Source organism: Benincasa hispida, chromosome 1, assembly GCF_009727055.1.
Source record: "Benincasa hispida cultivar B227 chromosome 1, ASM972705v1, whole genome shotgun sequence".
In the NCBI taxonomy this organism is placed as follows: Eukaryota; Viridiplantae; Streptophyta; class Magnoliopsida; order Cucurbitales; family Cucurbitaceae; genus Benincasa; species Benincasa hispida.
In genome coordinates this window covers 70476730-70490358 of record NC_052349.1, presented here as the reverse complement: position 1 = coordinate 70490358, position 13629 = coordinate 70476730, and the positions used below count along the sequence as shown (strand labels likewise).

General features: G+C 35.9%; 1 protein-coding gene across 1 annotated transcript in view; it reads right to left on the bottom strand.

The window, feature by feature from the left end:
- Window positions 1-355: 355 nt before the first annotated feature.
- Window positions 356-13629, bottom strand: part of LOC120078944 (probable E3 ubiquitin-protein ligase RNF144A-A) — a 38929-nt gene continuing 25655 nt past the window's right edge. The window contains exons 3-4 of the mRNA XM_039033153.1: window positions 490-665; window positions 356-418 (exon numbers count right to left, since the gene is read on the bottom strand). Coding sequence (XP_038889081.1) covers window positions 356-418; window positions 490-665 — 239 coding nt within the window. The remainder of the gene's footprint in view (window positions 419-489; window positions 666-13629) is intronic.

Below are 13629 nucleotides of genomic sequence, written 5' to 3'. Positions count from 1 at the left end.
GTTTAAGTTTCATAAAATAAGCTTGGATCTTAGTTTATTAGATTGAATTAATGCAATCTAAATGTCAATAAAATACCTCTTATTTTATTAGATATGTGATTTGTATTTACAAACTAAAGACATATGAGATTTAGGATATCAACTCCAACAATCTCTCACTTGTCCTAAAGTGAATGGAATGTATAGTATCAAATACAATATAACGAGTGGAGTATACAACATCAAATATCATAAGTGGGATGTATAGTATCAAATACAATACAATACATTAGGCATACAATATACACAACAACATCTCCCACTTTTCCTAGATTAGGTGACCTATATCTCTTAGACCCATGTTCTCTAAGTGACCCTAAAAAACTTTAGCCGTTAGAGCCTTTGTAAATGGATCGGCAATATTGTGCTCCAAGGAAATCTGTGTGACAGTCACATCTCCCCATTACACAATCTCCCTAATGAGATGATACTTGCATTTAATGTGCTTACCTCATTTGGATTACAAGGCTCCTTGGAGTTTTCCACTACACCAGTGTTATCACAATAAAGGGTGACAGACAATGTCATATTTGGAACAACTTCTAAATATGCCAGAAATTGTCTAAGCCATACAGCTTTCTTAGTAGTTTCACAAGCAACTACATATTCTGCCTCCATCATGGAATCTGCAATGCATCCTTACTTGATGTTACGTCATGCTATATCTTCTCCATTCAAAGTGAACATTGATACTGATATGGATTTTCTAGAATCCTTATCAGTCTGAAAATCAAAGTCAGTGTATACTGTAAGGATCAAATTCTCAGCACCATATACAAGCATATAGTTTCTCGTTCTCCTAAGATACTTAAGAATGACTTTAACTGGTATCCAATGATTTAATCTTGGATTGGACTGATATCTACTAACCACTCCCACTACATGGTAGGTACTGGGCCTAATACACAACATGGCATACATAAGGCTACCTACCACAGATGCATGAGGAATCTGTCTCATCTCCTCAACCTCTTGAGGTGTCTTAGGACACTATTTCTTAGGCAGAATAATTCCATGCCTAAAAGGTAAACCTAAAGGAACCATGAGGTCTGTAGCGGAAGCAAGATCGGTCCCAATTTCAAATTTTACACAGAATAACAAATTTTCATAACAATAAATTTATGCATAATTAGAAAAGTTTACAACATGCTAAGGAGGGAAGAAGGAAAGGTTAGAAATTGACTTACAATTTACGCCAAAAACCTTCTTCATGAAAGCCTCATCTCTGCTTCTAATCAATCACGAATCAAAAGATCGTCAACGAGGACCCTACCACAAAACCTTTGTATTCTCTGTAAGGGAAGAGAATTCTCAAGAGTGTGCGGTCTAAATTTTGGGAGAGGGAGAATAGTAATTTGGGGGAAGAAAATTCTCCTAAGAGATTTTTCAGATAAAAAAAATATTTTTGAAAAAGTGCTTTATCAAAAATGACGAAGAAGCATTAAAACTCCCACACCCACTAGCACCATCACATTGAGAGAAAAGAAGGGGAGGGAGTTACAACTCCCTCCACAATTATTTTTCATTAAAAAAAATTAAATTTAAAATAATTTAATAAATAACAATTATTTAATAAATTATTATTATTATTATTATATATATGATAATCATTTTATCATATAGTATATATTAAACTATATGTTATATCAAATATAACACATAACCTATAGTTTCTATATTGTATCAAATACAATATAACCTATAGTTTGTTTCTCTCTCAATAATGCATGACATTTGATATAAATCACATTTATACTAAATTTAATTATATGAATCTCATCCATGTAATTAATATTTGAATTATATTCAAATATTTAATTCCTTTCAAATAAACTCTATATTATAATGTATCAAATACATTATATTAGTTATATAATATATAATTAAGTTAAATTAATTATATCACATATAATTAATTTCCTCAATTAATTTGAACAATTCAAATTAATCAAAAATTAATTCTCAATAATCTCTGTTGAGCTACAGATGGGACCTTATGGACCTGTAGATTGAAGTTTCAATGGTACTTGAATAATTAATTAAACTCCTTCAATTAAAATATTCAACATCCATTAATTGGTTACTCCACTAAAGATCGACAACTGCACTTTTCACATTACAGATATATTTCTGTGCCTTTTGGATATAACTAGTCAACAGTGTGATGACTCTTCACAAATTGCTCGTAAGTACAGTTAGGCCAAAATTACCGTTTTTTCCCTATAGTTACATCAAACTTCTTAAGTACCATTGGTCCCTCCAATGAACAATAAGTTATAGTTCAACTACTAGCAAACCCCTCTCAGGCCTGAAGGAACTTGTTTATAAGGAGAGCCATGAGCGGAAGCGGATTATCCAAATTCCATTTAGATTGAAAACAGACATTTATAGTAAACATACAGATTATGCATCTTAATAAAAATTGCAGCATGCTTTTAAACTAAAAAAAGAGTTAAGAGATTATACCTTTCAAGAACACTTCTTCATGTAAATCCCTCGAACTTTCACAAACTCCTCGAACAGTCACAAACCCCTCGAACAGCAACAAATTCGAACAAAAAATGAAGGACACTACCACTTGGTATCCTTGGTATTCTCAGGGTGAGAACCCAAGAGTGGTGAGCTCTGACTATTTTGGTTAGGAGGGAGTTTGTGAGTTTTTGGAGAAGGAAGACGATCGAAGAAGAACACACTATCGTATAGCTAGATCTTCAATTGTGTAGATCTCAAAGTATATCGTATAGGCTATGTTGAGATCGTGTGTAAAACATTCACTATTCGTGTAACTTTCTTATGGAAAAATAAAATCATATTTTATTTATTCCATTTTGTCATAAAAACCAACTAACCTCCCACTAAGGTAGTTAGAGAGAAAAAGGGATTAATTATCCAAATAATTAATAATATAAATAAATATGGTAACTAACTTATCATATTATATTTATAACCTGTAATTTTAATATTGCATCATATACAATATAAACTATAGTTCTTTTTCTCTATTTTATGGCATTTAATATAAACCATATTAAAATTAAATTTAATAACTATGAATCTCATTCATAGAAAATATATTTGAATCACATTCAAATATTCATTCCTCCAATTAATCTCTAATGCATCAAATACATTATGTCAATTATATCATATATAATTGAATCAATTTAATTATATCATATATAATTAAATTCTCTCTTATTAATTTGAATAATTCAAATTAACCCAAAAAATGATTTTCAACTAAATTCTTTTGAGCTACCAAGGAGACCTTATGGACATGTAGCTTGAAGCTTTCACGGTACGTGAATAATTAATTAAACTCTTTAATTACATTATCCACCATCCATTAATTGTCGAGCATTCCACTAAAGACCGACAGTTGCATTCTTCGCACTACAGATATATTTCTGTGTCCATTGGATATAACCAATCAATAGTATGATGACCCTTCACAAATTGCTCGTAAGTACAGCTGGACCAAATTACCGTTTTGCCCTTGTAGTTACATCTAATTTCTTAAGTACCATTGATCCCTCTAATGAATAATAGATCATAGTCCCACTATGACTAAACCCCTCTTGGGCCAAGAGAGGGTGTGGCACCACATTGTTCAAAATCCGGAATCAACCCTTAAAGGAACAATTTATCTACTTGCCCCTGCTTCGGGGAAGGAGTGAATTCCATCTTGTGTAGTTGAGTTCCCAGCTCCCCAATCAGAGGAATCTCCAAAATGGTAGGCTTGTTTAGTCGGTGATCTGGCCACTCTTATCCATACAAATTAAAGGATCACGATCACTCTCATAGGCAGGAGTTCACAACTCACTCAGGATTAAGGTCATGTTACCTATGGTTATCCTAGTGAAATGAAAGTCTCTATTATAAACAACTTATATAATGAGACTAAACATTTCGTGGTCAGGTCTTATACAAACTCCTTTGTATAGAATATTTTTAGCTCGTATGTCTAATACATGAATGATCAGGATCGGATCATTTGTAGCATTTTAAAACTTTTGTACACCTACAAAGCAGGCCATACTCGTAGTGTTACCAGGATAAGATACCCAGCCTTATCCATATACTACAAACCATTTAGTTATTACTTAAACATAATCCGCTTGTATGTCTCTGCATACATGTTTAAGTTACAACGATAACCTTTGATGTTAGTTTATTGGTTTGTGATTGATGCAACTAAAGTTTCACATATTTCATAGACAAAGTGAATAAAATATCAAATATTATTAATCACATACAAGTTTGTTCATACAAGGTTTACAAACTAGAACCATACGAAATTTAGGACATCAACCCCAATAATCTCCCACTTGTTCTAAACCTAGTGGGGTGTACTAGATAATGAAATACAAGTACGCAAAACAATAAACTAGGGCATAACACACCCAGTACAAGATCTCCCAATTGCCTAGTCCAGCTGTGGTCTATTCCATAGACCCATACTCTGCAGGTGACCCTCAAACACTGTAGCCATGAGGGCCTTCATAAATGGATCAACAATGTTGTGCTCCGAAGCTATCTTCATGACAATCATGTCCCCTCGATGCACAATCTCTCAGATGAGATGATACTTTCGTTCTATGTGCTTACTGCGCTTATGACTCCTAAACTCACGGAAGTTAGCCACATAACTACTATTATCACAATAAAGTGTGATGGGCTTTGACATGTCTGGAACAACTTCCAGATCAGTCAGGAATTTCCTGAGCCAGATGTCCCCCTTAGCAGCTTCACAAGCTGCCAAGTACTCAGCCTCCATGGTGGAGTCCGCGATGCACCCCTGCTTGGTGCTTCGCCATACTACTGCCTCTCCATTAAGAGTGAACACTGATCCTAAAGTAGATTTTTGAGAATCTCTATTAGTCTGAAAATCAAAGTTCATGTATCATGTAAGGATCAAATCCTTAGAACCATATACAAGCATGTAGTTCATCGTTCTTCGTAGATACTTGAGGATGTTTTTAACGGCTGTCCAGTGATCATATCCTGGATTAGACTGATATCTATTGACTATCCTCACTGCATGACAGATGTTTAGTCTAGTACATAACATCGCATACATCAAACTACCCACGACAAATGCATAGGGGACCCATCTTATTTCCTCAACCTCTTGAGGTGGCTTAGGACATTGTTCCTTAGACAATGTAACTCTATGCCTGAAAAGCAATAGGCCCCTCTTTGGGTTCTGCATTGAATACTTGATCAACATCTTGTCAATATACGATGCCTGAGATAGTGTTAGCAATTTATTCTTTCGATCTCAAACGATCTGAATACCAAGAACAAACCAAGTCTCTCCCAAATCTTTCATGTGGAATTGGGTCCTAGCCAGTTCTTAACTGTAGTTAATAACCTACATCATTCCCAATGTGTAGGATATCATTTACATACAACACTAAGTAAACTACTAAACTGTTGATGATTTTCTTGTAGACACAAAGCTCATCAACGTTTTGATCAAAGCCATAAGATTTGATCACAGTATCAAACCTTATATTCCAAGATCGAGATGCTTGTTTCAGTCCATAAATGGACCGATTAAGCTTGCAAACCTTTTGCTCTTGACCTTGGATTATGAATCCCTCGGGCTGCACCATATAAATGGTCTCCTCAAGATTGCCATTCAGAAAAGCAATCTTGACATCCATTTTTCATATCTCATAGTCATAATATGAGACAATGGATATCAAAATGGAAACAGGTGAGAAAGTCTCCTCATAGTCGATTCCTTTTACCTGGGTATAACCCTTTGCCACCAGTCTAGACTTGAAGGTTTGCACCTTCCCATCAGCACCCCGTTTCCTTTTGTAGATCCATTTACAACCTATAGGTTTAATCCCATCAAGTTGATCTATAAGATCCCAAACTGAATTGAAGTATATAGGCTCCATTTCGAGATCCATGGCTTTGATCCATTCATCTCTGTCAATATCCTCCATTGTCTTCTTGTAAGACAATGGATCTTTAACTTTGCTCTCAACTACCATAGCTAGAATTTTAATTAAACTCATATAACGAATAGATGGGTTCACAACCCTTCCACTACGTCCCACTACGTCGAGGTTCCCTCAACACTGAAGGTGGATTTGACCTACTAGATGAACCTACTTCAACAACCCTTGTTGAGGTAATAAGCTCTTCAACAACTCTTGTTGAAGATTCAGTAGTTTATTTGGAAAGCTCACTCAACACGATTTTACTTCTAGGTCTGTGCTCCCTTATGTGGTCCTCCTCAAGAAAAGTAACATTTTCTGATACAAGTACATTGTTTTCTTTAGGATCATAGAAATAACCACCTCTTATGCTCTTAGGGTAGTCTACAAATAGGCATAACCTTGAACTTGGTTCCAATTTCTTAGGATCAGCCTCAAGCACATGTGTTGGACAACCCCAGATCCTGAAATGATGTAAACTAGCTTTACGACCATTCCATAACTCCAAAGATGTTTTGGCAACACTTTTGGAGGGAACACAGTTCAGGATATAAGCTGTAGTCTCCACTACATTACCCCAAAACGAGTCAGGTAAGGAAGCATAACTCATCATAGACCAAATCATGTCCAACAAGGTTTGATTTCTCCTTTCTGATACACCATTCTGCTGAGGTGTACTAGATGCTGAGAGTTGGGAAACTATTCCATGTTCTATAAAATAGTTTTGGAAAGATGAATCCAAAAACTCTCCACCTCAATAAGATCAAAGTGTTTTAATCGTTCTATTTAATGCATTTTCAACTTTAGCCTTGAATTCTTTGAACATTTCAAAAGACTCAAACTTCTGTTGCATTAAATAAACGTACCCATACCTCGAATAATCATAAGTGAAAGTAATGAAATATTCATAACCTCCCCTGGCTCTTACATTCATCGGACCACAAAGGTCTGAATGCACTAGCTCTACAGGCTCTTTGGCCCTATGACCTTTTTCAGTAAAAGGCCTTTTAGTCATTTTGTCTTTAAGGCATGATTCACACACAGGTAAAGAATTTTCTTCTAACTCGCTTAGAAGTCCATTCATCACGAACCTCTCAATCCTATTGAGATTAATGTATCATAAACTTAGGTGCCAAAGTTGTGCATTTTCTTTAGGAGAAATTTTAAGTTACTTATTTTGAGTTTCGACAGTTTTAAACATCTCTATGTTATGGAAGGCATTTGTTGCTAACAACCTTAGCACATACAAATTACTTTCCACTTGAGCAGACCATATATCAACCTATTTTTTAGTAATAAACACTTTATTAAAAGAAAAAATTAATTGATATTTACATTCTAGCAAACACTTTACAGAAACTAAGTTCCTCTTTAAATCAAGAACTACAAATACATCATTCAGAATAAGAAATTTGTTTTGTAAAGCTAGTCGGAGACCTCCCACTGCCACAGCTGTGATGATGTGCCCAGTTCCAACTCGCATCGTCATCTCACCAACACCAAGCTGCCGCCAAGAACTAATTCCCTAAAATGAAGAACAAATATGGTTAGTGGTCCTAGAGTCAATAATCCAGGCAGAATCATCATTCTCCACTAAACAGGTTTCCAAAACAAGCAAATCACATTTATCTTGTTTGGCCTTCTTCTTCTCTGCCAAATATCTGGGCAGTTCCTTTTCCAGTGCCCGCCCTGGTTGCAATGGAAACACTTTCCTTTGTCAACCCTCATTTGATGCCTACCACTTGAAGCAACAGGTTGTGGGTTAGCAGGAGCCTTCCCCTTACCACCCTTCTTTTTCTTCCACTTTCGACCTCTGGAACTAAGTCTGCACCTTCTACTTCATCCACTTTTTGGTGTCAGAAGAAGAAGGTGTAGACTTAGTTCCAAAGGTTGAACCTTTATGGAACTTTTTGGATGATGAAGCAACATTTACTTCACCTTTCTTCTTCTTGCTTTTCAACAAGGATTGGAAAGTTTGCAACTCATTGAGTAAAGTTGTAAGGTTGTAGTCAATTTTGTTCAGAACAACATTGCTACAAAAGTGAAAGAAGCTATCTGGTAAGGATTCCAAAATTATGCTAACCTGGTTAGCCTCATCGATGCTAGACCCATTCATCTCAGCCACGTTGAAGTGGATCATCATGTTGGGAAAATGTTCCCAAACAGATGATCCTTCTTGCATTTGTGAGTTTAAGATGTACTTTAGAGCATCGTGCCTGAGCTGTGCAGACGGTTGTCCGAACATCCCCCGCAAGGACTCCATGATCTCGCGTGCAATGACCATGGGCTCATACTTCTTTGCCAAAACTTTATTAAGGCTGGCCAAGATGTACGCTCAGGCCTTCTCGTTCACTCGTGTCCATCGCTCATACGCTTCTCGAACGTTTCGAGTAGTAGTAGAAGGTGGAATAGGAGGACACTTCTCCGTACCGAAGATCATCGATGATTAAAATCATGTTAATGGTGTTTTTCCGGCTAGCATAATTTTCACCAGTTAATTTACCGACAACAAGTAAGATTAAAGTCGTAGTAGTCATAATTAAATTGCTGAAAAATTAACAAACTTAATTAAGTCTACTTGCATTAAACCATTTTTAGAAAATCAATCATGTTTTAGCAAAATAGTCTAGTGTACTCTAAGTGACATCTATTTCACAATGATGCTTCAGTGAGGCAGGACAAAAGTCATCGTAGGGTGATCAAATGCCCCTTCACTAAAATGAGACATTCTCAACCTTTAGACATAAACACCTCTTTGTAACTGAATCTAAAAGTCACTATTGTTCGGTCCAAAATTTGTTAATATCCTTAACAATTTTGTGTAAGTGTAACCCCTCATTTTAAGTCCTAGAGTCCCGCCCTAATGAACCAACCTTAGGGAAAAGCCGATTAGGACAAATGACTAAAGCAACCCTATTCATTTCTGGAGATCAAATAAAGAGTTATGAAAAACTACCATCCTTTAAGGGGATACCCACGATGCCACAAGGCGATGCATAAAACTTTATCCAACCTAATGAGAGAGATTGAGGGATATGTTGTCACATGTCTCGCTCCCACTTACTATGAACACTCTCTCCATTCACCTTGGTATTGACCTACCCAAATGCCACCCGTAGGGGGATACCAATGGTGACTCGAGGCTGAGGATAGATCTCACGGTGTGAACTTTTAGGGAGAAATGTGTGGAGGTTAAAGTGAAGTACCATATACTCCATTTACCTCAGGTTCATTAACTTAGAAAATCCAGCTACTGATTTTATCTAAGTGATTTGTTTAATTTGCTAAAAAAAAAACACTTGCTTTTGATGATTAAACAACTTTGATTCAAGTCTTATTAAACTCTTTAACAGACTTTCATCAAACTTGCATGCATGTAACAAATCTATCTAATTCATCTTTTCAGGTAGGTTCCCAGATAGGGGTGCGACGTTTCTATCGACTTAAGTACCCCAGCCTAGCCAGAACCAACGTTAGCCAAAAGGTCCCTTTTGGATACATTTGTTACATATTTAATCTTTTATTTGGAATCAATGTAATCCTATTAAACCAATTTAAAAGATTAAACTTAGATTTCTAATCGTATTAGAAATGTGATCTTAGGTCTATCTCAATCAAATTTCAAAACACTTTTAAAAAATTATTAAAGCCTAAGGTTTACATGCAACTCTTTATTATTGATTTTAATTATAATTTCATTAATTATAATACTTATGAAAAAAGAAACAATTAAAACCAATTAACATTGCAAGCTAGACATACATAAGTTATTTATAACATTTATAAATGAACCTAAGGTAGTGTCATGCTTCATGCAATATTCATTCATTACTAATATATAACTTTTATATAAACAAGTATTGAATTAAACTATAGCATACATTCCATACAAACATTCAACCTTATATTATAACATTTATAGTATAAATGATGCATGGATATGCTATAATGCATGCATACATATATTATAACTCTTATATTATATGATGCATGAGCATGCTTTATGTAATTTAATCATGCATACTAATATATTATAACACTTATAATATAAAATGATGCATGGAAATAAATGCATAACCTATGGTAGGTTTTAAAACTATATGACATACATTATGGCATATATAATAAACATACTGTTGGGATTGGTGTCGTAATTCTTCTGGAGTCTCGTAGTTTGTAAATTTGTACACATTGTTATTAATAAAATAAGAGTTATTTTATTTTTATTTACTTAAATCCAATAAACAAATATCTATGGTTATTTTATGTAACTTAAGCATGTATATGAGATATACAAGTGGATCATGCCTTAAGTAATAACCTAAAAGGTCTGTAATATAAGAACAAAGGAGGGATACCTTATCCTTGTGACACTACGGATACGACCTGCTTTGTAGAGGTTTACAAGTGTTGTGAACTACTACAGATGGTCTGATCTTGACCATTCATGTGGAGACATGCAAACGGGGATGTCCAATACAAAGAGTTTGTATAAGACCGGACCACGAGATGATTAGTCTCTTTATATAACTCTGTTAATAATTGAGACTTACATCTCACTAAAACGACCATAGGTGACATGACCTTAATCCTGAGTGTTTTGGGAACTCCTACCTATGAGGGCGGTCTTTTGATTAGTATGGGTGAGAGTGGCCAGATTGCCAACTCAACAAGCCTACCTTTTTGGGGATTTTTCTGATTGGGGAGCTAGGAACTCAATTACACAAGACGAAATTCACTCCTTCCCCAAAGCAGGGTAAGTAGATAGATTGCTCCGTTAAGGGCTGATTTCGGGTCTTGAACATAGTGACCACATCCTCTCTTTGGAAGAGAGGACCCAGTCATAGTAGGACTATGACTTATTATTCATTAGAGAAATCAGTGGTACTTAAGAAGTTAGATGTAACTATAGGGGAAAAATGGTAAATTGGTTCATATGTACTTACGAGCGATCTGTGAAGGGTTATCGCACTGTTGATTGATTGATATGGACGCAGAAATATATCTGTAGTGAGAAGAGTGCAACTATCGGTCTTTAGTGGAGTGCCCGACAGTTAACGGATGGTGGATCCCGTGACTAAAGAGTTTAGTCAGTTATTCACGTACTGTTGAAGCTTCAAACTACAAGTCCATAAGGTCCCCTTGGTAAATCAATGGGTTCAAGTTGAGAATCAGTTCTTGGGGTTAGTTTGAAGTGTTCAAATTAACAAGAGAAAATTCAATTATATATGATATAATTGGTGTGGTGTATGAGATACATTAAGTACCATAAAATAGAAAAAGAACTATGGTTTGTATGTTTCATGAGATGAAATATTAAAACTATAGGTTATAAATATATATAGTAAGTTGGTTATCATATTTATTTGTAATATATTAATTATATGATAGTTAATTTTTTTTCGCTAATAACTGATTGAGTGGGAGGTGATTTGTGGTTTTATGATAACCATGAGATAAAAAGGAAATTTGTTTTTCCTAAAATTAGGAGTTGCCTCATTCGAAAATTATTCACGGAGAAGCTATCAAGTGAGAGTGTTTCACTAAGCGATAGCTGTGCAGAGACTAAACGATCACTTACCTTTGTCTATACGATAGTCATTCAGCTGATCGTAGCTAAACGATCGAGTGGCAAAGTCTATATGATAATTTTCCATTTACTAAACGATTGAGCACATCGTTTGTGCGATAGACAGTGTATTATCTCCCACTTGCTCGATCGTCTACTCAATTGTAGACCTCCAGGCTCTTCCTCAAGCCAAGATCATACAGAGCCCACAACTTTTGGATTCTCACACTGAGAATACTAAGGTAACCATTGTGGTGGTGTCCTCACTTAGTTTGTGAATCGAGTTGGACTTGACTGGGTCGAGGAGCATCCAAACGTTCGTTGTGTTCATGCTATTGGTAGCAATCTGTTCGTTGCATTTGAGAGTTGTTGTGGACACGTTTGGACTGATCGAGGGATTCTTGAAGAATGGTTCTTCAAAGGTGCATCCTCTATCTCTTATATCATCGTATAGCATGCAGTAATTTCTAGTTATGCATCACCTGTTAGTTTATGTTTTAAGATTGTAATTGATTGTGTCCAATCCAAATGGAATTTGGAACGATCCCTTCTACTGCTCATGGAAATCCTTGTGCTTGATTTTCTTCACATACATCACATGCATATTTGATTAAAGGTTATGGCTGGGATAGTTAATCTCAAAACCGAAAAAATAAAGGCTAAACTATTACAAAAGCTGAGTCCTCTGGTTTAGAAAAAGTGAATTGGGTCTTGAATCGTTAGCCTTGAAGCATTGCAGCTTGATCGTGTAGCAAATCTCCTGATCGTTAAGCAACAAGCGTCAAGTATAAATGATCATGTATCAACGATCGTGTAGCTTTGGAATATGCGAGGAGCATGAAAGTCCACGCGATCGTGCAACGTGCTTCGAGTAGTGCATACAATGCGATTGTGCAACGTGCTTTGAGTAGCGCATACAATGCGATCGTGTAGCTAAAGACTATGTGATGAGCATGATAGTCTACATGATCGTGTAGCGTGCGCCGAGTATCGTCTACTATGCGATCGTGTAGCTATTGACTATACGATGAGTATGATAGCTTACACGATCGTTTAGCACGCATCCCTTGCGTCAAGTATCATATACCGCGCAATCGTCTACACCTCGAGCACATATGTGATCATGCAGCCAATGCAACATGATTGTGTAAAGAACCCTCCACGATCGCATATCTCGTTTAGCAAATGCTACACGATCGTGTAGATAACTCTACATGAACGCATAGCAAAATCTAAACGATCGTCTAGCTCTAGCTACATGATGCGACCATCATTTCGTCTTCTCCATTGAAACGCACTACAACCTTCACGTCTGAAGCTTCATGAATGATTCAAAACTAAAACAAATACATACTCGATTGCAAGAATAATGCCCAAAAACGTAGGGGCCTTTACAAATTAACTTTTGTAACTTATACAGAAATCCAAAACAGGGACAACTATCCTGTAAACATCCATCAACAACCATCCACATACATTTAATGATTAAACACAATGCAGAAACTTAAAACCCACCGAAACTGTAAATAATTTCAAAACAGAAATGGAATTTGGAATCAGAACACAACCTGGCTCTGATACCAATTGAAGGAACTCATTTACAAGGAGATCCATGAGCGGAAGCAGATCGTCCAAATTTCATTTAGATTGAAAAAAAACATTTACAACAAACATATAGATTATGCATCTTAATAAAAATTACAGCATGCTTTTAAACTAAAAAAAATTTCAGAGATTATACCTTTGAAGAACACATCTTCACGTAAATCCCTCGAAATTTCATGAACTCTTCCACTAGTCACGAACCCCTCGAACAACAACAAATTTGAACCAAAATTGAAGGACACTACCACTTGGTATCCTCAGTCTTCTCAGAGTGAGAACCTAGGAGTGGTGGGCTCTGACTATTTTGGTTAGGTAAAGACATGTAAAATCGTGTCCAAAAGCATTAAGATGAGAACATTGCGATCGCATGCGCCCATCGCATTAAAGCAACTAATTTATTTATTTTGTGCAGGAAAATGCGTTGGCACAAAGCAAATTGTGATCCAAGGAATTCGGCGCCCG